The following is a 22,681-nucleotide window of genomic DNA, read 5'->3' on the forward strand; positions in this document are numbered from 1 at the left end:
GCTGGTTATTACAGTGGGTGCTTAGGATATGACTGGTCCTCCTTACATAGAGTTTACAGTCTAGAGAGGGAGACAAACAATTACAGAGGTAGCTATAATACTGTAGGAAAAAAAAATTTATATCAGCAGCATGTGGTAGCACAGATGAAGGTCCCCAAGCCACCTGGTGACATCAATGAAGGCTTCTCTGAGGAAATTATTTCTCTTTTGGAGGTGCTGTGTTAGTAAGAATTGAGTGAGCAAGCGTTGGCGTGAAAGATGGCTAGAGCAGTAACGGTCCTGGCAGGGGAGTAGCATATACTAGACTCAAAAATGAGAGAGCAGGACGTGTTACAGAGTTTAGAGCCTTGGGAAACCACCAAAGCATTTATTATGTTATTGTTTACATAAACAACCAAAGAATTTTAAGCATAAACTGACAATCAGATCTTTTTCCATTACTTCTCCTCCTCCTTTCTGTGCTTTTTGGATGCTGGGGATCCAATCCAGGGCTTTGAGCATGTTAGACAAGTACTTTACCACTGAACTACATCCCAGCCCAGATTTGTATTTTTGAATCATCCCCTTTGGCTAATAAGAAAGGATTAGATGAGTTGGGGATGTAGCTCAGTGTTACAGCATTTGCCTAGCATTGTGTAAGGCTCTGGGTGAGAGAGAGAGAGAGAGAGAGAGAGAGAGAGAGAGAGAGAGAGAGAGAGAGAGAGAGAGATTAGAAACAATGACCAAAAACAAGAAGAGAAAGATATTATTAACATTACAGATCATGCCAATACCATGAAACTTACAAGATTTATACCAAGTATGCCTGTGATCTCAGTTATTTAGGAGGCTAAGGGAGGAGGATGGAAAGTTTGAGGCCAGCCTCAGCAATTTAGCAAGAACATCTCAAAATAAAAAGTAACATAGCTAGAGGTGTAACTCCTTGAGTTCAATACTTACTGCCATAAGAATAAATAAATAAAGCCTTAAAGTCACAGCCCATGTTGTTTTTATACTTTTATCTTCTGAGCTACTTCTGCCATGCTGATGTCCATAGGAAGTGACTAATAAATGTTTGTGGCACAAAGAGGTGTTATTTGTTGACTCAGTGGATTTATATCTAGAAACACCAATAGTTTAATTTCTGGATTTTCCAGTTACCTTTCTTCTATTCCTGGGCAGTTAGAAGTGGGATAAAAATTCCTAAAATATTACCACTTGTGGTTACAGCTCTGCTCAAAAAACCTTCATTGTCCCTTACCCCAACCTTATTGGTCCCTTACCCCAACCTTATTTTTCTCAAAATTAAGAACAGTCTTCCGAGTATCTTTGAAAGTATTAATTGATAAGATGCTGACCGTACTTCTAAATACTGCCCAAGGTCTCCACTGTAGAGATGCTAACTTTAGTATCCTGCAATCCATCACCTTCTATCCTCTCAGAGCACCTGCACATGCTATTAACCTTAGCTGGGGTGGTTTCATCAACTCCCTCCTACTTGTCCTGACTGACCTTCCAGATCCTTGAAAGTCCAGCTCCAGTCCCACAAGCTGCATGAAGACTTCTTGCAATTATTACATTTGATAGATGACTTAGTTTTAAAAATTAAAGCAATGATGGAGGTTTATTTATGAAAAATTATAAATAGAAATGTGGTTTGGTGGAAAGATCCTAGTCTTTGGACCTGGGTAAGCCTGGATTTGAATATCTCTTCTGCCACTTACCAGCTGTGTGGTCTTGCAAGGTGCCTCTCTGAGTTTTACTTTCTTCAAATTTAAAATCAAATTAATTATATCTACATGGCAATGTGGATTAGTGAGAACATATTAAAGCCCCTAATGCAATGCCTACTTAAAGAGTAAGTGCTAGAAGCCATTATTCTTATTCTTTTTAAAATTTTAACTTTTTTTACTTTTAGTTTTGAGACAGGGTCTCCCTAAGTTGCCCAGGCTGGCTTCAAACTTGCAATCCTCCTGTTTCAGTCTCCCAAATTGCTGGGATTACAGGCTTGTGCCATCTTGTCTGGCTTAGAAGCTATTCTCCGTCCCCCCCACCCACATTTTTTTTATTGGTGCTTTATAATATTACATATTGGTAGGATTTTTTTGTTACATATTTATACATGCACACAACATTTTTGGTTGGTTCCATTGCTTTTGAGACTATGGCAAGGGAGCATAAGAAGCTATTATTCTTTTTTTCTTAAATATTTATTTTTCAGTTTTTAGGCGGACACAATATCTCCACTTTCTTTTTATGTGGTGCTGAGAATGGAACTCAGTGCCCCATGCATGCCAGGCGAACACTCTACCACTGAGCCACAACCCCAGCCCAAGAAGCTATTACTCTTAATACTAATTAAGATTTTTATCTTGCTAGACAATTTTCAAATTTCTTCTGCCATTTCTACTATAAAATAGTCCTTACACCAGGTCTCTGGGGTAGATGACATTGTCCCTATTTTGCAGATAGAATTCTAAAGATATTCTGAGCCTCCAAGGGTTAAATGACCTACTGAACAACAAGAGTATTGTTCATACATCATTTGCATGAGAATCGCCTGGGGGTCTCTAATATGACACAGGTAGGGGTATAAATTTACATGCCCTCTGTAGAGTACAAGTTTGGTAAAATCTATCAAAATTACAAATTTGGGCTGGGGGTGTAGTTCAGTGGTAATGTGCTTGCCTAGTAAATGTTAGACCTTGGGTTTGATCTCTAGCACAGCAAAATAAAAATAAATAAAATAAAAATTACAGGGGGGCTGGGGATGTGGCTCAAGCGGTAGCGGCTCGCTTGGCATGCGTGAGGCCTGGGTTTGATCCTCAGCACCACATACAAACAAAGATGTTGTGTCCGCCGAAAACTAAAAAAAAAAAAAAAATAATAATTAAAAAATAATTAAAAATAAAAATTTTGAATTGTAGAAATTCTCACAGATATATTTGCCCCTGTGCAAAATGACATAGCCATATGATTATTTATTACAGCATTGTTTGTAATGAAATCTTATCAACAGGGACTGGTTAAATGAATCATGGTATATCCATTTTACAAAGTTGGTAAATAAAAAGCAAACAACCAAAAAAAAAAAAAAAAAAAACCAAAAATATAGCATATGCTACCCTTGGAGCAAAAAGATAGAGGAAGTCCTTGGTGCTATTGTTGTTTGTTAGTTTTGTGTTGCATGATGTTAGGGGTGTGTGTGTGTGTGTGTGTGTTTAAAAAACATGTAAGCCTTCTTCTTTTCCTATATTACTTTCATCTTCCTACTTCTTTGCCTTATCTCTCTAGACTGTTTCATACAGAGCCTAGTACATGGTAAACACTCCATAAAAACTCTTTGCCTTATTATTTTCCCACTTATCCCATACCAGAAAAAAACAAATTCAGTCTTGATCTTATTTATGTATTGTCTGGGTACTGGGGATTGAGCCCAGAGACATTTAATCACTGAGCTATAACCCCAGTCCTTTTTGTTTTTTTATTTTAAGGCAGCATCTCATTAAGTTGCTTAGGGCCTTGATAAATTTCTGAGGCTGGCCTTGAACTTGTGGTCCTCTGGCCTCATCCTTCCAAGCCACTAGGATTACAGGTGTGCACCATTGTTCCCAGTTTGATCTTATTTTCTAATGTAATGCTTTTGACTTCTTGCTGAAGGAAAATAGGAACATGAAAACTATAGTCATCCAATAAGAAGATGTTTAAAATAAATTTTAAGCTATCTTCTGGAGCTAAATAGAGATTCTTTACTTCTACCCAGGAGAACACTCCCCTGTTGCTCATCACCTGCTTATGTTCTTTCTTTTTTCTTTTTGGAATGAAATTCTTTCTAGAACTATATAAGCTTAAATTTACAAACCAACATGGAGTCAGATTTATTCTACTCCCATCCATGGTAGCTCTAGAGATTTAAGATTGATCATTTGGACTTGAATTTATCAGCTAGCCACCAGCTCCATCACCACCATCATCACCACTATCACCACTACCATCATTACTACTACCACAGGGTTAGACAGCTTTCCATGGGTGTAACAATACCAATGATCAACTTTGAAATAAGAAAGGTTTATTTTGGTTCACATGTTTGGTCCAGGCTTGGTTGGTTCCATCACTTTTGAGACTATGGCAAGGGAGCACTTTATGACAAGAACACTTGAAGGAAACTGCTCATCTCATGACATCCAGGAGGCATAGAAACATTTCCAGTATCCTAACTTCCTCCTAAATTTTCACCACTTCCCCACAGTCCCACAGGCTGGAGACCAAAACTTCATCACATAGGTCTTTGGGGGGCATTTCAGAACCAAACTATAACAACAAGCATCATCACCATCACCCTCATCGTTGGCAACAACAGCTGTAGCAACAACAAAAATTAGAGCAGCGTGCCAAGGACTGAGCAGATCCTTCATGTACATTACGTGAAGTACTCCTCAAAACTATTTTACAAGATAGCAAAATCTGAATTTTACAGATGAGGACAATAGAGCTTGGAGGGGTTAAACAAAATTTCCAAAGTCATACAAGTAGTATATAATAGTGATAGAGCCAGATCTCTAAATAGGTCTGACTCCAAACTATTTACCAGTAGAAATACATACTTCCCTCATGGCCTTGAAGTAAAGATGGAAAATGTGCATTTTCTCTCTCTCTCCCTCTCTTTCTCCAAAATCAAAATATCAAAACATCCTTTGTAGTATTTTAGGATCTAGCTATCATATGTCAGGTATGAATTTATAAACCCTCCAACCAGAATTGGGAGGATTGGATTCTCAAATTAACATCAATAGTTTCAAGTTTCATGGATGATGAGAAAAAAGCAGACTCTATCATTGTTTTTGTTTATTTTTCAAAGATAATATTGTGGAATGCACAGAGAGTGGACTCTGGGGCCCGATAAATCTGAGTTCTAATCCTACTAATCAAGCTGTGTCATCTTGGGCCCATGACTTTACCTAGGGTACTTCCTTATTTCTTTACCTGTAAAGTAAGAAGAGTTGTAATAGTCAAATGAGAAGGCAGAACAAAATATATCTTGTATAATATAAATGCAAGAAATCAACTTCATTAACCAAAGAACCATCAACTGTAATAGAAACAAACAAACAAAACCCCATTTTTCAGAGACCTTTCATTAGGTGATTAGCAGAATTATTCCTAATTTCTGGGTGGGGTTGCGGTAATTAGCTTTCTGAAAACACATATGATGTATATGAAAGTAAACAGTTTGTATATCTTTTACTGAGGAATAAAAGGTTAATGTCCCTTGAAGGCAAATATCAATTAATCACAAATAACTATGTCCTAATTTGTGCCCAAAAACTTATGAAGAAGAGCTAAAATCCTTATAAAAATACAGCACATTTTTATTTGGACATGTTCTTGTTAAAGTAAAATAATTATTTTTCATTTGTGTTTGTTTTTTGAAAATTCAATGTTATTTATTTTTAAAATAAATATCACTTTTATATGATGCATACTCAAAAAATTTAAAAACGCCTGGTATGGTGGTGCATGTCTGTAATCCCAGTGGCTCAGGAGGCTGAGGCAGGAGGATTGTGAGTTCAAAGCCAACCTCAACAAAAGAGAGGCACTAAGCAACTCAGTGAGACCCTATCTTTAAATAAAATACAAAATTAGGGCTGGAGATGTGGTTCAGTTGACTGCCCCTGAGTTCAATCCCCTGGTACCACAAAAAAAAGAAAAAGAAAAAGAAAGAAGGAAAGAGAGAAAGAAAGAAAAGAAAAGAAAAGAAAAGAAAAGAAAGAAAGAAAGAAAGAAAGAAAGAGTGTACAGGATAAAAACCTTCTCACCAAGGCCACAGGATTTTGGTTGATAGAGGTAACTAATAATATTTTAAGTTTTTTATATTTCTTTCCAGAGGCATACATAGCATACATAATAACATTTGTATAGTTTTTGCCTTCTCCCTCCATTTAAAACAAATATTAGCATTTTGTACTTTGCTTTTTTTCACTTAACAACCTATCTTGGACTTCCTTTCATTCTGAGTTTCTATAATTTAGCCATAATGGGCGAATCATACATTTTGGATAAATTTCAATGTGCACTTTTAATTTTGATACATATTATCAAATTATTCTTCATAGAGGAATTTAAATTCTTTGCATAAATATATGAGAGTACTCTTTGCATAAATGTATTTTCTTTACCACAGATTTATCAACAGAGTAGGTTATTAGGTTTTTCAAAATTTCTTTAGCTTGACAGGTGAAAGACATTTCTTAGTATAGTTAATTGGTGTTAGGCTTATTACTTATATCTTTACAAATGTTTAAGAGTCACTTATAGTCTTTTTTTGTGTGTGTGAATTGTTTTTTCCAGTCTTTTGTCCATTTAAAAATTGTGCTCTTGATGAGTGTAGTGACACATGCCTGAAATCCCAGCAGCTGGGGAGGCTGAGGCAGGGGGATCACAAGTTCAAAGCCAGCCTTAGCAATTTATTGAGGCCCTAAGCAATTCAGTGTAAAATGAAAAATAAAAAGAGCTGGGATGTGGCTCAATGGTTAAGTGCCTCTGGGTTCAACCCCTTTTCCCAACAAACAAACAAAAATTTGTTCTTAATCTTTTTTTTCTGGACGATTTGTAGGAACTTTTTATATATAACAAATTACCCATGTCTGTGATGAGTTGAGTCTGCCAGTTTGTCGTTTGCTTTTAAATTTTGCTTATGATCATTTTTGCCAGTATTTTTAAAAATTAATTTAGTTCACTTTTATCTTTCTTTTCTTTTCTCATAACATTTAAGTTTCTATATTATATATAGAATTGCTTTCCTTATTTTAATCTTATTTAATTAATACCTTTCCAATATTTTTCCTTCTCTTTTCTTTTTTTTTTTTTGAGATATTTTTAGTGGTAGATGGACACAATACCTTTATTTTTCTTATTTCATTTTTTTTAATGTGGTGCTGGGGATCAAACCCAGTGCCTCATGCATGCTAGGCAAACTCTCTACCACTGAGTCACACCAGCCTTCCTTCTGGTTTCTTTTATAGTTATCTATCATTTTGGTCATTGTAAGAAAAATTCAACATTATCTCCATTAAGTGACAACATTAGCACCTTTCTTTTCTTTTTTTCCCTTTTTCTCCTCTAGCTTCATTGCATTTACGATGGGAATTTTTAAAAATAAATTTTGCTTTATTAACAGTATCTTCAAACAAAAAATATAAATAGCTCAGCTTTCTAACGAAAATCCAGCAAACATTTAGACCCATGCACAAAGTCCTTTTGAGGAATGCCTAGAAGTTCACCTTTGTATTCCGTAATAGAGATTGTAAGTCTCTAGCACTAGAAACTCACAGTATATAATAATAAACATATATAAGTATATAGCATAAACATATAGAAATAAAAATTAAGGGGCAATTCAAACCCTTTTATTTTCAAAACTATGCATATTAGTTTGGTATTATTATTTGAAGTTTATTATGTCAAGTCTAATCACAGAATTTAGATGGTTTAGAGTGGAAGAAAAGGACATTTAAAAGGCATTCTGTTAGCTTATTTACTTATTTTTCCTAGTAAAATATCTGGCTACTCTTTTAGAATCCTATGGGGAAAATAGTTTAATGCTAATAAAAGACCCAATAAAGACCATTGTCATTCTATCATATATCTTTCAGACAGGATCTTCCATATTTCAAACTTTTAATTTTCTATTCTACGTCGTCTTTTCTATCACTTTATGAAGCATGTTTTGAATTGAGATGACAAAGGCAGCATATAGAACATCAAGAGAGAAATGAAATGAAAGTTTTTAGTTGTACACATTGACCCAGTCCTGCATGAGAAAATTGGGTGGATTTACTCCTTTTTACATTAGTAACACTATGGTTTAAATATCAAGCCTTGAATGTGTTCTCCTGTGGGCTCACATCCTAATTTCCAGTGCAAAAGCATTATTTTTGAAGATGCATTTGCTAGAAGCAGTCAGCAACTCCTGTTCTTTTTGTAGACATGTCATCCACTTTGGTAGTGCTTAAAATAAAGTACTCAGATAGAAGGCAAGTTGAAACAGACAACAAGCAATATAATACAAAATGTTATGAGTAAAGTGTGTTACTCAGATCCTTCTAAAATACACTTCCCCCTTTATTTTGAAGGCCATGGTATAGGCAACTTGGCTAATGGAACCAGTCTCTTCCTTTGATCATCAATAAGGTTATCTTTTCGGGAAACTAAGTCCCAGCTTAGATGACAGTTTTAGCTGAGACTGACATGAAAGAGAAAGGGACTGTTTAATTATTAGTTCCCTGAAAAGCATGTCTTTTTTCTCTTTAAATTAATAATTCTTCAGCTGAAACCATAAGCATGAGTGCCATCAGATCTTTCAGGTGGGGAGGGGAGGAAATTCATTTGATCTTTATTTTTATTTATTTATTTATTTTACTCTGGGCAGTGTGCAGTATCTGGCTGCATGTGTCCGCCTTAAAGATGACTAGAGCCTGCTGGTCTTGGGTGATTTTTGTCAAATGAAAATTTTGAAAAATGCAATGTGGGTGCGTCTATCTAACCTCAGGAGTCTTGAAGAAAGCTTGGGAAGATATGTGGCAAGGAGCATGACATACAGTAGGTGCTCAATGAATGCTCAGAGCAGTCGAATAAAATGGATGGATGAGGGTAAGATTGAGAATGTGCTAGACTGGTTTCAGCAGCTGCTTTCCATTTCTCTGTATGTCCGTCTACATTTGAAAGGAGTAACAGAGACTATGGCAATTAACTACACATGTGCTGTACAGTACAGTAGCCATGAGCACGCTGTGGCTATTGAGCACTGGAAATATGGCTAGTGTGAATAGAGTATATACACTGGAATTTTGAGAATTTAATATGAAAAAAGGAATGCTAATAATATTTATATTGATTACATGTTGAATAATAATATTTTTGTATATCGGGATTAAATGAAATACATTAATGTCTCATCTGTTTCTTTCGCCTTTTAAAATATGACATACTGCTTTTTAAATTTGATAAGCAGAAAATTTAAAATAACCTATATGGGTCATATTATCTTTAGTGGCCAGCAATGGCCTAGACTTCAGAGACAAACCAGGCAATGAAACATCTCTGTTTTTAAAGGGGAAATAGCTTCTCTGCTCCATTTTTCTGCTGCAGACAATCTTTACTCCCTAAAATATAACACTGAATCCCCCATACTCGGGCTGTCCCGGGGCCTACGCGGGTTGGGGGTGGCGAGAGCACGGAGCGAGGGGGCGGGGGCGATGCTGCCAAACATCAATCGCTGGCTTTGCAAGACTTCTCCCTCCTAACGTAGGAATAAAAAAGAGGGGCTGGAGACCCCGGCGCCCGCCTTCTCTTGGCGGGAGGAGGACAGGCCAGGCCAGAGCTGTGCGCTGAAGTCTGGGCTGGTTTTAATAACTCTAGCATTCCCTCCCTCCCCCGCGGTTCTGACCCGGAGCCCCGCCACGCGGAGAAAGTTTCTGCCGTTTCGAACCCGCCATGCAATTTCCCTGGATCTGGCTCTAAAAGGAACGTGAGGTCAGGACGGGACTAGAATCTTGAGGACGAACCTTCTGCATACCCGCCCATTGGCGCGCACCGCTCAAGCTCCAAGTGCCGGCTGTGTTAGCAGGGCACCATGGGCAAAAGCGGTCTCTCTCCCTCAGGGATAAAGAGACGACGGTAGAATCCCCACCGGCGCCTGCACTACGGACGCGGGTTCCGCCTCCGAGCCCCGCAGGGGGTCTGCTTGGGTCCTGGCGGCGGCGGTGGTGCTCTCTCAGGCTCGCAGCTTTGTTCCCCAGCGTTGCTGAAAGGGAAAAGGGAAAGAAAACGCCGGCGATCGCGAGGTCCTGCCTCTTTCTGTAGCGAACCAGTTTCCTCCCTGTTTCTCACTTCTTAGGTTCCTACCGGGGGCTTACGCAAACGTGGGGCAGCTGGGTTGCTGGGGGAAAACCTCAAGTCTTTTTCCCTCGGCAGCTCGGCTCTCTGATAGGCTAGCTCCAGCAAGGGAACACTAGAGAAGGGGGAACCCAGGATGCCTCCCCTTTTGCCACCGCTTTGGGCTTCGCAGCCAGGGAGCAGGGCCTGGGGCTATAGCCTTAGCTTTGAGGGAAGAGCGGAGTGCTGAGTTTAGAGATACAAAATAAAGGGAGAATGAAGGCCGTGGAGGCAGTCCGCCTCTCCCTGTCCCTTCTGCGATGTTTTGAACACTGGGATGGCAGATGTGTAAGGGGGATTTGCAGTGACTTGGCTTGAAGACAGGCACCCAAAGACGTTTATACTGCTCCTGCCCCCAAAGGGACAGTCAGTAATCTTTCGTCTGCCTCTATAGCAGAAGTTAGACTCCGCCCTGAAAAAAACCGTAATCCCGCCCCCAGGCTAGTTGCAAACCTGAGCTTTCTGTGTAGGGAAACAAGTAAAGGGTGCAGGCGCAGGCCAAAGTTTGGTTGTGTATCCACCTGGCCCTCAAAAGCTACTCAGCCGTTAGCGTATGGGGAGACATACCCTTGCTAGAAACGGATCTCATCAGCTGCTTTGGATGGTGGTGGTCTTTTACCAGTTTCCACCTTCTTAGTCTCCCTCCAGCCCAGTAAAGGATGACTGGACCAGCAATAATGGCTAGAGAACAACTTTTTGAAAAGTCAGCTGACTTACTTTCCATGGTCACCTGCTCTCCTTTCCTCAGTTCTTACCATTATAAACTTAAAAAAATGAAACCAATCAACAACAAAACCCCACACATTTCAGACTCCAGGACAGTGTTCTGTATTCATTTAGATGCCTCTTGTCAAGATCTTATTTTAAAGTCTCCCCCACCGTGCTTCTTCCTTCCTTGTACTCTCCTTATCTATTTACCATTTACCAGTTCATCTGTATGGAATAGGATGCTTCCACTTCCTGGAGCACTGTAGTTTGGGGCCTAATTGATTCTGGTAATTAATTTGTTCTACCTGCCAGATCAGATGGAAATCCTATCCGTGCACCTAAGGATTAGCACTTGGCTTTCTAACGCCTCCTCTAATTATCTAATAGCATGGGTTGTGAGGACTCAGTCTCTATTAAAACACTTTTGCTATTAGCAGTAGTGATTGGAATTGTGATGACGACTAGATTTCAATAAATTAGAGCTTAAAAATGGGGAGATGGAAGAGAAGTGCCTTCTTTTAATTTCCCTGAGTTTAACATCAATAATTAGAGCAATTTTTGGAGATGCGAGCCAAAATTACCCCTGCTGTGTTGTGGATGATCACCTTAATTTTGGCAAATTGACTTCTGGGAAATAAATGTGACAGATTGGAAAAAGACAGGGGGAAAAAGATTGGGAAGGAGTGGAAAGGAAAGAGGCTAGGGAAAGGAACAAGAGGGGAAAAAACCTGTTTAATTATTTGGGGGACTAGGGTTGAAAGGACTGTAATAGCAGAAGTAGCAAACCATATGAGTGAAATGAGGAGGAAGTAATGGAAATTTCAGGGAACATGGAGGATGGCATTAAAGGGTAGCTTTGGACATTTTTAAACTGACCAAATCACTTGAATAATCTAGACATAGATTTTTTTCTCTCACCCATTCCCTATAAGTGAGGTCAAGAATGTTAAGATCATTTTTACTTAGCTCAATAATCCAGTCATCTCTCCTATCAATTTGAGATGAATCCAGCTACTTAAAATAGTGGACAATTTTCTCTTTACTTCTCCCCTTTTCCTTTTGCCTTCTATTATTGAATCTCTTAAAACTCTAGGCCCAAATGCCTTGAATAAGTGCTTTATTGCTTTGGGGTTCTTTTAATGTCTCTTCTCTAAGGTGGGAGGAGTTTGTTGGACAACAGAGACTTTTTTCTTTTAGTTTTTCTCTAAAAGACGACTGGGAACAAAGCAGCTCTTGCGATGTATGTGCACGGGGGGCTGGGGCAGAAATTGAGGTCCAGAAGCCTCCTAGGAACCCGAACCCAGAAGGCTCCTCTCTCGCCAGGCTCGGCCAGGCGTATTCAGCACCGCGGACAGATCCCCGCCCCGCCCCAAGCCCACCTCACCCTCCCCTCTGCCTCCGGCAGCCTTGCCATTGGCTCTCCCGGCTCCTCTCTCCAAGCTGCCAATTCTCCAGCACATAGACCCAACCTACCCAGGATCTTGTCTTCTCGCCTTTCCAGTGCCCGGGATAGTCCAGGCCGAGGAGAGAGCAGTGGAGATCTGAGTCTCGGAGAAGGGTTGTCGGATCTCCACCAGGCTTGCTGAGACGCTGCCTGCTTCACACACTTTATTCCCGGCCTTCGCCCTGTGGCAGGCGCTCCGCGCTCAAGATGAATCTCAACTTCACCTCTCCTCTACACCCGGCGTCTTCTCAGAGGCCCACATCCTTCTTCATCGAGGACATCCTGCTGCACAAGCCCAAGCCGCTGAGGGAGGTGGCCCCTGACCATTTTGCCAGCTCTTTGGCTTCCCGGGTGCCTCTACTAGACTATGGCTACCCCCTCATGCCCACACCTACCCTCCTGGCTCCTCACGCCCATCACCCTCTGCATAAGGGAGACCACCACCATCCTTATTTCCTTACCACCTCGGGTAAGTAGCAGGGGCCTTAATGTGCGGGGAGCAAGAGAGCAGGCCTTCTAGCACAGTCCCTAAGCCTGTGATAGAGCTAAGCAAAGGCCAGCTCTGGGTTGGCCTGGCTTGGTCCACCCCCCTACCTCCCAGATCAGTAACAATAGAGGGTTGGGGACTTGGCTGAGAGCATGCAGAGCTCCCTTGAAGCATACCAACCCATGGGGATAATTTGTGGTCTCTCTACACTTTTTAAAATGGAGATACATCTGGCCAAGAGGCAGCTAGAGGTGAATGAGTTTGACATATTACTGGAGGGCAGTGCTCAGTTCCACTGGTGATCTTCCTGGCTACTTTGGCCTATGTCTCTATTCCAATTCTTCACCTCTCCTGGCTCCAGGAGACCCTTCTCAGTCCCCTCCCATGGAACTAAACTCAACTTTCCAGCTCCGAAGCCGGAAACTTTCCACTTGGCCAGCTTTCTTCTTCCAGGCGCGGAACACTGGCAGACCCTGCAGAGGGTATAGAAGTGAATGAGGGTTGGGATAGTCTGAGGGAAAAGGCATTGGACTGTCCAGAATAAGGGCAGAAAGGATAAGAAACAAAGGAAGAGACATGAATTTCCTTAACTCTCTTCACTCTTAATGTTTTAGCATTTAATTTAGGATCTTAAGCTAGGCAGTCTTCCCCTGCCTCAGATGCCAGAGTCGTTGGAGCCGGGTGTTGATTTCTGCAACTTGGTAAGGGTAGGGATTAGCAAAATGTGGTTGGCACAAGAAGATTTGGGGAAATATCTACCGCTGCACCCTGTCTTTCTCTGAAAGGACACATCCAAGGTTTTCTTCTCTAGAATTTTCATTCCAGCCAGAATAATTTGTTTAGTCCAGATGCTGAGTACAGCAGTGGAAACAACCTAGTCAGGGCAAGAGCTGGGAAAAGACAGGAGACAATCTGTGAAATGTGGGCACTAGTATCCAGGACAAAAGGGAAAAGTGTGAAGCTGACTCTCAGACACTGTGTTGGAGAGAAGAATCTAAAATTTATCTTGAGATCCACATCCTCTATTTGTTTCACCATCTGAGTGGCAACAGTCTCCTCTCAGCTATGCTGTTGTTGCCCCCATGTAGCAATGGCCAATGCCTGTGGTACTGGACCTGTTTGCTTTGTGTGTTAGTTCCTCCACCCCTTCTGGATTGGCAGCTATTTGGTGTCTGCAGCAGCTTCTGTCTGCTTGGTTCATTTCTTGCACTGTAAGGCCTGGGAGGGTCAGAAAAGACAGGAGAAGTCTCCCCTGAGCGAGCAAGGAAAAGTGCTCTGTCCTTCCCCTTTGCTTACTTTGGAGTCAGAAAGAAAGAACAAGGACCAGATTAGAGAGTACAGTTGCAACCAGGAAACTGACAAGGAAATGTGAAAGGAGGGTTTCTGAGCTTCTCTGGATAAGAGTTTTGCTCTCTTTGGTTGCAGGAGGGTGGGGGCACTTGGGAAAGAGATTTTTTTTTTTAATTTACTGAATTCAGGAGGCAAAATCATACCTTTCCTCTTCATACTAGCTTCTTTACACAGCACTAAGTGTCATCAGTGATTTGGGTGGGTACAAGTGGACATCTCTCAGAACCATCTGATGTTTTCAAGAAAACTTTTTCAGGTGCAACAGACCACTAGGTGCAGGTAGACCCGACAGAAGTCTCACTTCAAAGAGACATTTAAAAAAGATTTCCAGATCGGTTTTGTCGTTTTATTTTCTATTTTAGTTGCTGTTTATTATTTGTATTTCTAGATGGCCTTCTAGAAAAAGATCTCTAAGCGCTATTTTGCACTTCCCCACTCCCACCCCCATCTTGAATTCTTGTGAAAAGGGCGCCAGGAGCTTTGGGACAAGCAGGAGACTGGACTGGTGGAGGCTAGAGGTCAAGGGAAGCGCTGGGCACTAGAGGTGGGGAGTGGAGGAGAACGGAGGTTGCTTCCCGGTGATCTGGTCTTGGCTACCTGGCTGTTCTTCTCTCTGCAGGGGTGCCAGTTCCCGCGCTGTTCCCGCACCCCCAGCACGCGGAGCTGCCTGGGAAACACTGCCGCCGCCGCAAAGCTCGTACAGTTTTTTCTGACTCACAGCTCTCGGGTTTGGAGAAGAGGTTCGAGATCCAGCGCTACCTGTCCACGCCAGAGCGGGTGGAACTGGCCACCGCCCTCAGCCTATCGGAGACGCAGGTGGGCCGGAGGAAGGGGAGTCCTTGATCTCTGCTTCACTACTCTCTCCCCTTAACTCTTAACTCTTCAGGACCCATTGAGGAACTCTTCGAGTGATAATGAGCCCGTTCCCCATTTTTCTAGGCTTTCATTTTTCCAAGATCATTACTAAAAGCACAGATACCCCAACTTCACTCTAGACTTTCCGAAACAAAGTTACTCCAGTGCGTCTCTACGTGAAGAAAAATCTCCTCGTGTGATAAACTAGATAGTTTCTTGTCTGGAGAAACTCATACATGGAGATTTTTTCCCCCTTCTTATTTCTATCTGTATCGCAGCAGCCAGTCTTCACACGCATCCCCACCCAAGCCCCAACACACACTGTAGTTTAAGCCCTTTGTTTCTATTCCCTTGTCCTGGGTGGAATAATTGTTTTCATTTAGCTCCAGGGGATTTTCACCTGCAGGCCCCAAACTCTTTCCTCTAGTCCTCCTCTCTCATATACATCCGGAAATGGAACTTGCTGTGAAATCATTAGAACTGTCAGGTCTGGGAATGATTTCTTTCCGATGAAAACTAGCAAGTTCAGTTCTCATCTTTCTGTCCAGGTGTTGTGCTGGACCAGGTATTTAGATATCTCAATCAAAGGAACACAAATTGAATTTAAAAGAGAATCGTCTACACAGCACTTACTATTAGTAATTCTGATTAATAACAGTATCGATAATCACTAACCACAACATTTTAATCCTCATCATTATTTTCGGACAATAAGTTCTGGGAGCCATAGGATGTTTGATTCTCATTCAACCTAAAACCATAATTTGTGAGCACTTTATTTAGTAGTTAACCCTAGTGAGGCGGCCACAGTTCTTGGTAATTCGTCAATGGATTGCTGTCCGTTTTCCTAACTGCCCAGCAGTCGCTCAGATTAGTATGGGTTTGGAAGAATGACACGATTTTGTTTCTGTCGCTCCGAAATCAGGTGAAAACGTGGTTCCAGAATCGGCGGATGAAGCATAAAAAGCAGCTGAGGAAAAGTCAAGACGAGCCCAAAGCTCCAGACGGGCCCGAGAGCCCTGAGGGTAGTCCCCATGGTCCAGAGGCTGCAGCCGCCGACGCTCGGCTGAGCCTACCCGCCGGCCCTTTCGTGCTGACCGAGCCAGAGGACGAGGTGGACATTGGGGACGAGGGGGAGCTCAATTCCGGGCCGCAAGTGCTCTGAATCGTCAAGCTAGGAAGGGGAGGCGGGAGAGGACACTGCCCCGCCAGACGCTCTTTTCTCCCGAACCGGAAGGCTGGGACTCCGATCTTGCAGCGGGCAGTGGAGATCAGCTCCTGGAAGACCAACAAAACGCACCTGTCAACCCCTCAGTGGGTGCGGAGCCAGCGCCGCCCGGGACTGGACCTCACGCCCCTCCCCGCCCCAGCCCTGTAAATTGCCGCGAGCGAGAGAGCGCCTGGGTTCGTTCATTCCCGCTCCCCACGTCTTCAGCTGCGGGGATCCCCCCACAGCGTGGCCGTCTCTCTGAACTTGGGCTTTCGGCTCTCTAATTCGATGGGGGAAGGTTTTTCTCCGCCGCAAACGCACAACCCCTTCTCTCTCATTTCTTAGCCATCTGCCCCCAGATCTGTTTCCGGGTTTCGTGGTCTCCCCACCCGGGCTCTTTGCCCTTCCTTAAGCAATTCAGCGGGCAGCGGTAAGGGACCAGGTGTCTGGGGCCTTCTGCTCTGCAGGGATTCAGGCAGAATCACAACCTGATCCTTAAAAGGTTCAGTGCCAGGACAGACTCGCGGGCTGTTCCTCACTAACCTTCCGCTCACATCCTACCCCTCACAGCTCGCCTCTAATTCAAATACTTAAGTGACTCCCTCCTTCTTGGACGGCGCTTCCATCCTCTCCGGTCCCAGTTCTCACCAAGAGCTAGCGGATCTGCGTCCTGGCACTCTTCTTGAGCTTGTGGTTCCCGGGCGTGGATGCTTTTTAGGCTCTCCCTGCCCCATATAGAGCCGCGCTTGCGCACCGAGAAACTTGGGCAGAGAAAAATTCGTGCAGCAATTTCTGCTTCCCGAACTTGTTGCGCTTCTGTCCTGCAACTCTTCCATACCCCACGGGCTACTGATATTTTAAAAGTGAGTGTCCTCGGGTTGTGTGTGGAAATGCTCATTCTCAGTGCATTTTGGGTTATGCAGAATTTTAGGAAGGTTAAGGACAATGGCCTTAGTTATATGTTAATAGATTTATGACTGAGGTTAAAGGGGTTCTGGGCGTGCACCTGTTTGGGGACTATTGAGGTGGGGTGAAGATCTGATCGCCTTGAGCGTTATTCCTCTTCTCCCCCTGCAAGGTCTCCTATCCTGTTACTGGGTTTGCAGTCTCTTTAGATAATAAAGGGCTCGCCGGGCGAAACTGGGAACGACCACGCGTTTCCGGGAACCGTTTGTTCTCTTGTCCTCCAACGCGCACGCCTTCTCCCCTCCGCCCTAGGCAATTTCCTATTCCCCGTAGAAGTGAACTGGGCTAGTGACCTTTCGTTAACAGATTTCTTCTCCCCACCCCGGTTTTTCTGTTTTCAATCGTTTGATTAATGGTATTGAGTCCCACCTACATGGAAAAGTTCACCGCAAATGCCATTTTATCGCTCCGAACCGCTGGAGGGAAAGGAATCTCTTGATGTTTGGAATATGAGATTTTACTAATGAATTGTGTGACAACACTGTCATACTCAATACACTTATCAAATACAGCAGCCGTGCTGGAGGCGACCTCGGCTTTCGATTTTCCTTTGGCTTCTGGTTGTATCTTTACGCATGTGAGCCCAGGAAGACTGGAAAAAGAGTGACTGTGGCTGGTCGGGTTCCAATGACGAATAACAAATATATAGACGACAGTGGGGTGAGCTTGGGTTACTTTTAATCCTAAAGATCCTTTTGGGTCTAAGTTCTATGATCCTATGAATGTGGCAATAGGCTTGAATACAAACAACAACAGTGTTATTGAGAAAACATTATATAAGGCAAAGATGAGTGCCAGAGTGAGAGATTTACCCAATCTGTATCATTTAGGAGGCAAAATTACTATTTCTAAAATATAAATGCCATATAGTGTTCTGGAATCAATCCACAAACTTGTAAGTTACATATGATCAGTATTATTTTCCCCTTTCACAGATGAGGAAATTGAGGTTTGACAAGATTGAAGAATTTATCCATGAAATGTGGGCTAAGAGCCAAAAAGGGAAAAATATCTCCTCTAACCCCCTCCTTCCCTTCTTTTCTCATGCACTTCATTGTCTTCTGGTAACAATGAATCAGTTGGCATTTTGCCTCACTTCATAAGAACACTACTCTCATTTCTTTAGATCCTGTAGATGTGGCTACTAAAAGCAAATTCAGGCTTAGATATCTTCTCTCCATCTCTGTTCAGATAATGACAGGACCCTTTCTCCCCTACCCTGTGTGTGTGTGTTTTGCTGGGGACAAACCAGGGCCTCCTGCCTGCTAGCCAGGTGCTCTACCACTGAGCCATATCCTCAGCCTGACAGTATCATTTAAAGGAGGATTTACTTATAGCAAATGCTTTACAATAAAACAAAAGACTTGGTTTGAGAGGAAATAAGTGTTTCATGAATAAGAATGCCGGGGTAACCTGGAAGGGAAAGTAAATATACAAGAACATGGAGGCAAGGGAAAAATACCAAATTCTTCTAATCCCAGGAAGAACAACCACTAATGGGATTTAAGAAGAATCTTTAAAGTGAGTAGTACTGTTGTATATTTGGGGAAGGATGTAGTGTGTGTGTGTGTGTGTGTGTATGTGTGTGTGTGTGTTTAAATTAGATGATGAATATAGACTCAAAAGTACCAGGCACTAATTTTTTCCTTCTCTGGCCTTCACAAGAGACCAGGGCTTTTTCTGGGTCCATACAGAGCAGAATAAACATATTTCTTTTTAAAAATTTTTTAAAAATTGATATATGACAGCAGAATGCATTACAATTCTTATTACACATATAGAGCACAATTTTTCATATCTCTGGTTTATACACAGTATATTCACACCAATTCATGTCTTCATACCTGAACTTTGGATAATAATGGTTATCACATAAATGTATTTCATAACCTTTTGTTTTGAAAAAAAAAGCAGGCAAATGGGAAACACTGTTAGCATAAACACAGCTCTGCCTGATTGGAGGCAGAATGAGTCCTGGAGCCCAGGTTTGATTCTTGAGAACTAAGAATGGGAAGATGGTTGGTCCCCTCATCCTGGTCTCTTTGTGGATGGCTGTTCCTGGCTGGAATGAATGGGAAGGGAAGAGTACAAATTGCAACACTGGCCTTGCTAACCAAGGTATGGTTCTCTCACAAAGAAAAAACAAAAACAAAAAACCCCTGAGATTGGTGACAAATAATCCAATAGCAAACTTCTCTCAGCCCCATCTCCCCTTCTTTTTTAATATAAGGGGTTAGTGATGATGGTAGAGGATAGATACAATTTAGTCTCAATTTAATGTAACATGACAGCACTTTTTGTTTTTGGCCTTCAATGCTGATCAAAGCCTCCATAGGCTGAAAAGGTATTTTGTCTGAATTACCCAGGCTTTTGCCTCAACTCAGTTTCACTTCATGGTGAAGATCTGACAAAACTATGTTCATTACGATATATTACAGGAAGACACATAAATTTGATTTTGGAGTGACAAACGCATCTTCAAATAGCTAAGATAGGCAAGTCATCCCACATTGAATCCCAAATATAGTATTTCCTCCCCCATATTTGTCACTAATGCTTTGCTTCTGATAGTCTTCATTTCATAGATTCTCAGAAAGAGATTCTTGCTAATATTCCTGCACACTTAAGAACATAAGAAATGGAGTTCAGCATGGTGGCACATGCCAGAAATCTCAATGACTTGGGAGGCTGAAGCAGAGGGATTGCAAGTTCAAGGCCATCCTGAGCAACCCAGTGAGACCCTGTTTCAAAATAAGAAGTAAAAAGAGCAGGCATGTAGCTCAGTAGTAGAATGCTCCTGGGTTCAATCCCCCAGTACTACAAGGAAATAAAAAAAAAAAAAGAAAAAAGAAAAGAAAAAGAAAAGGAAAGAAAAAGAAAGAACAAAAGAAATGGGTAACCTGCCCAGTATTAGCTGACAGTGACCCTAATAATTTAAATGAAATCCATGTCACCATTTCAAGAAATAGAGAGCTGACTTTCTTGGATGTATTTGATAATTAGAGATACAGGGATGTGGAGAGGCAGAGCCAGCAGAACACTTTCTGGTGCTAAGAGAATTTGTGCAATAAACATTTAGTTGAAGGAGTGACTACCTAGTCTTCCTGATTTTAATTCAATATACAGGCAAAAATAATGAGTTGATTGGAATATTTTATATTTCATATTTTTGTTATTTTTTTCATCACATTTTAAAGAGGATGTTGATAAGCTAAAATTCATTCAATATACAGGAATCTGGATAGTAAAGATTATGGAAAACATCAAATAAAGGACTATGAGCTTTTTAGCTTGAAATAAAAAGGCTTTGTGGGGGGAGGAGGGGGAGGAGGTTAGCTATGGCAGCTACATTTGAATGGCTGCAGGGCTATTAATTATCTAGGAGTATATCCAGCCATGCTAAAGATGTTATTGTGTTTCCCGGGAAGAACCCGGAATAATATTTGAGTACTTCTATAGTCCTGGTACTTTGTTATCACAACAACAGAACAAGCTAAATCCACAAAATACTAAGCACCTTTTCACTACAAATGTTTAAGCCATGGTTAGAAGACAAAACTTAAGGGACTCCCTATTACACTTTTCTCCATCATTGGAAAGTTGGGCTAGATATCCTATATGGTGTTCTCTCTCTCTCTCTCTCTCTCTCTCTCTCTCTCTCTCTCTCTCTCTCTCTCTCTCTCAGTGCTGGTGATCAACCCAGGGTCTTGCACATACTAGGCAACTGCTCTGCCACTAAGCACACCCCCTCTACCCTACATTGCATGGGTCTTCTTAACCATTAAGAGCCCAGTATTCTATTTTATTTTTGTAGGAAAGAACAGTAATTTCCAAGTTATTAAAATTATTTGTTATCTTACTATAAGATTTCAGTTCTTATATTAGTTTAAATGAATATATCCATAGCAATGAGGATTAAGAAAATAGGAAAGAAAAGAAATGACCCCTAGTCTTTTTCATTTATTAAACAATTTCCAACACCTCCTTGTAGAAAGCATGTGAAAACAAAGTGATATTCTGTTTGGTTAAGGACCAAGATATAGTCAGGAGAAATTGTTAGCATTAGAAGAGACATTTGACAAAGTCTCAGTCCTTCATTTTATACATGCAAGAAGTTAAATCTCAAATATAATGTGAGCCTTGCCAAAGTCACATAGTCAGTGGCAGAATTAAGACTAGAAGCCAGTTTTAATTATCATACTTACCAGTAACTCATGTTGTTGTGATAGGTTATGGTAGGGCTGTCATCATGTCACATGGAGAAGATTTTTCATAGTGATTTTGGGTATAAAGTGTTTAAAAATTGTAGCTGAAAATTATCTAATAAAGTCTTTGATCCACTCTTGAAAACCCTTCTGAAATAAGAGCAATCGGAAACTTGAATCAGCTCTTCTGGGGGATACTGAATCCCTGTGACCAATTCCATTCAAGACTAAGCTGAATAACTACTTGCTGGGATGTTTCAGAAGATATTCCTGGATCCAATAGGATGAACCAGATGATTTTTAAGAGACCTTGAGTTTTGCAGGCCAATAATCCCAGCAACTTGGCAGGCTGAGGCAGGAGGATTGCAATTTTGAGGGCAGACTCAGCAATTTAGCAAGGTCTTAAGAAACTTAGCAAGACCCTTTCTCAAAATAAAAAATAAAAAGGGCTGGGGATGTGACTCAATTGGTTAAGTGCCCTGAGTTCAATATCTACTGAAAAAAAAAAAAAAAAAAAAAAAGGAAAGAAAGAAAAAAATTGACCTCAAGTTTCCACTTTTCTTTATTCTAAAATGTTTGACTTAATCTCTCTTAATTACAGATGAGAAAAATGAGTAAGACTGCCTATTGTTTGGTGAGTTACAGAATTAATACTTTGAGAGGTCAAAAATTTAATTCCAGCGAATATTTAGGATTGAGATGAAAATTCAAAATGGTTTTTGTTTTTTCTCTCCATTGTATTTTCTGGTTGCTATCCCCCCTCCCCTACATTTTATTTATTCTTTCCTTCTCAGAATTCCTAGTGCACACCTCCAGACAATTTGCCTCCATGAGTCCATTCATAACAACTCCACGAGTCTTCTCATACTACTCCCCTTGTCATATTGAAGAGCCACAGCTGGATTTGGCATCTTGGCCATTGGTGAGATGGCTTGGCTTAGAGGCCTAAATTCCAATCCTGGTTTTACCAATGATAATATTACTTTTCTTTCTTGGCATTTGAAAAATGATGAGAGTACCCAATTAATCAGTTAAGAATGGTGAGGGGATGAGAGATAGCTATGAAAGTACTTATGGTGAGATCTTGGATGAAAAGAGCTAAAGGGAGATAATAAACTACACTAGAGATCAGAACATATCAATGATAAAGTCCTTTATGTCAAACTTCACAGGACTACAGCTGTTACTATTTGTTAAGGAACAGGTGAGTCTTGTGTTCTCATCACATCATTACCAAGAGGTTATAGTGTCTCAGTATTTTTTGTGATACTATACATTGAACCCCGGGCCTCACACATGCTAGGCAAATGCTCTACAAGTGAGTTACATGTCTGACCCTTAATTTTTTTTTAATAGCTTCATCTTATTTTCTTTTTGTCATTGTCCCACTTTTTTTTTTAAGAGAGAGAGAGAAGAGAGAGAATTTTTTTTTGAGAGACAGAGAGAGAGAGAGAATTTTTTAATATTTATTTTTTAGTTTTCGGCGGAGACAACATCTTTGTACGTGGTGCTGAGGATGGAACCCTGGCCGCACGAATGCC

General features: G+C 41.3%; 1 protein-coding gene across 1 annotated transcript; it reads left to right on the plus strand.

Moving 5' to 3' along the window:
- Positions 1-12,274: 12,274 nt before the first annotated feature.
- Positions 12,275-16,267, plus strand: BSX (brain specific homeobox; the record flags this gene model as incomplete). Its single annotated transcript, XM_081281229.1, has 3 exons — positions 12,275-12,536; positions 14,524-14,720; positions 15,685-16,267. 3 exons carry the CDS (start codon positions 12,275-12,277, stop codon positions 15,922-15,924), a joined length of 699 nt encoding a protein of 232 aa, XP_081137355.1. The 3' UTR covers positions 15,925-16,267.
- Between the last annotated feature and the right edge of the window lie 6,414 nt (positions 16,268-22,681).

Source organism: Spermophilus citellus (genome assembly GCF_964194105.1).
Source record: "Spermophilus citellus genome assembly, chromosome: 2".
In the NCBI taxonomy this organism is placed as follows: domain Eukaryota; kingdom Metazoa; phylum Chordata; class Mammalia; order Rodentia; family Sciuridae; genus Spermophilus; species Spermophilus citellus.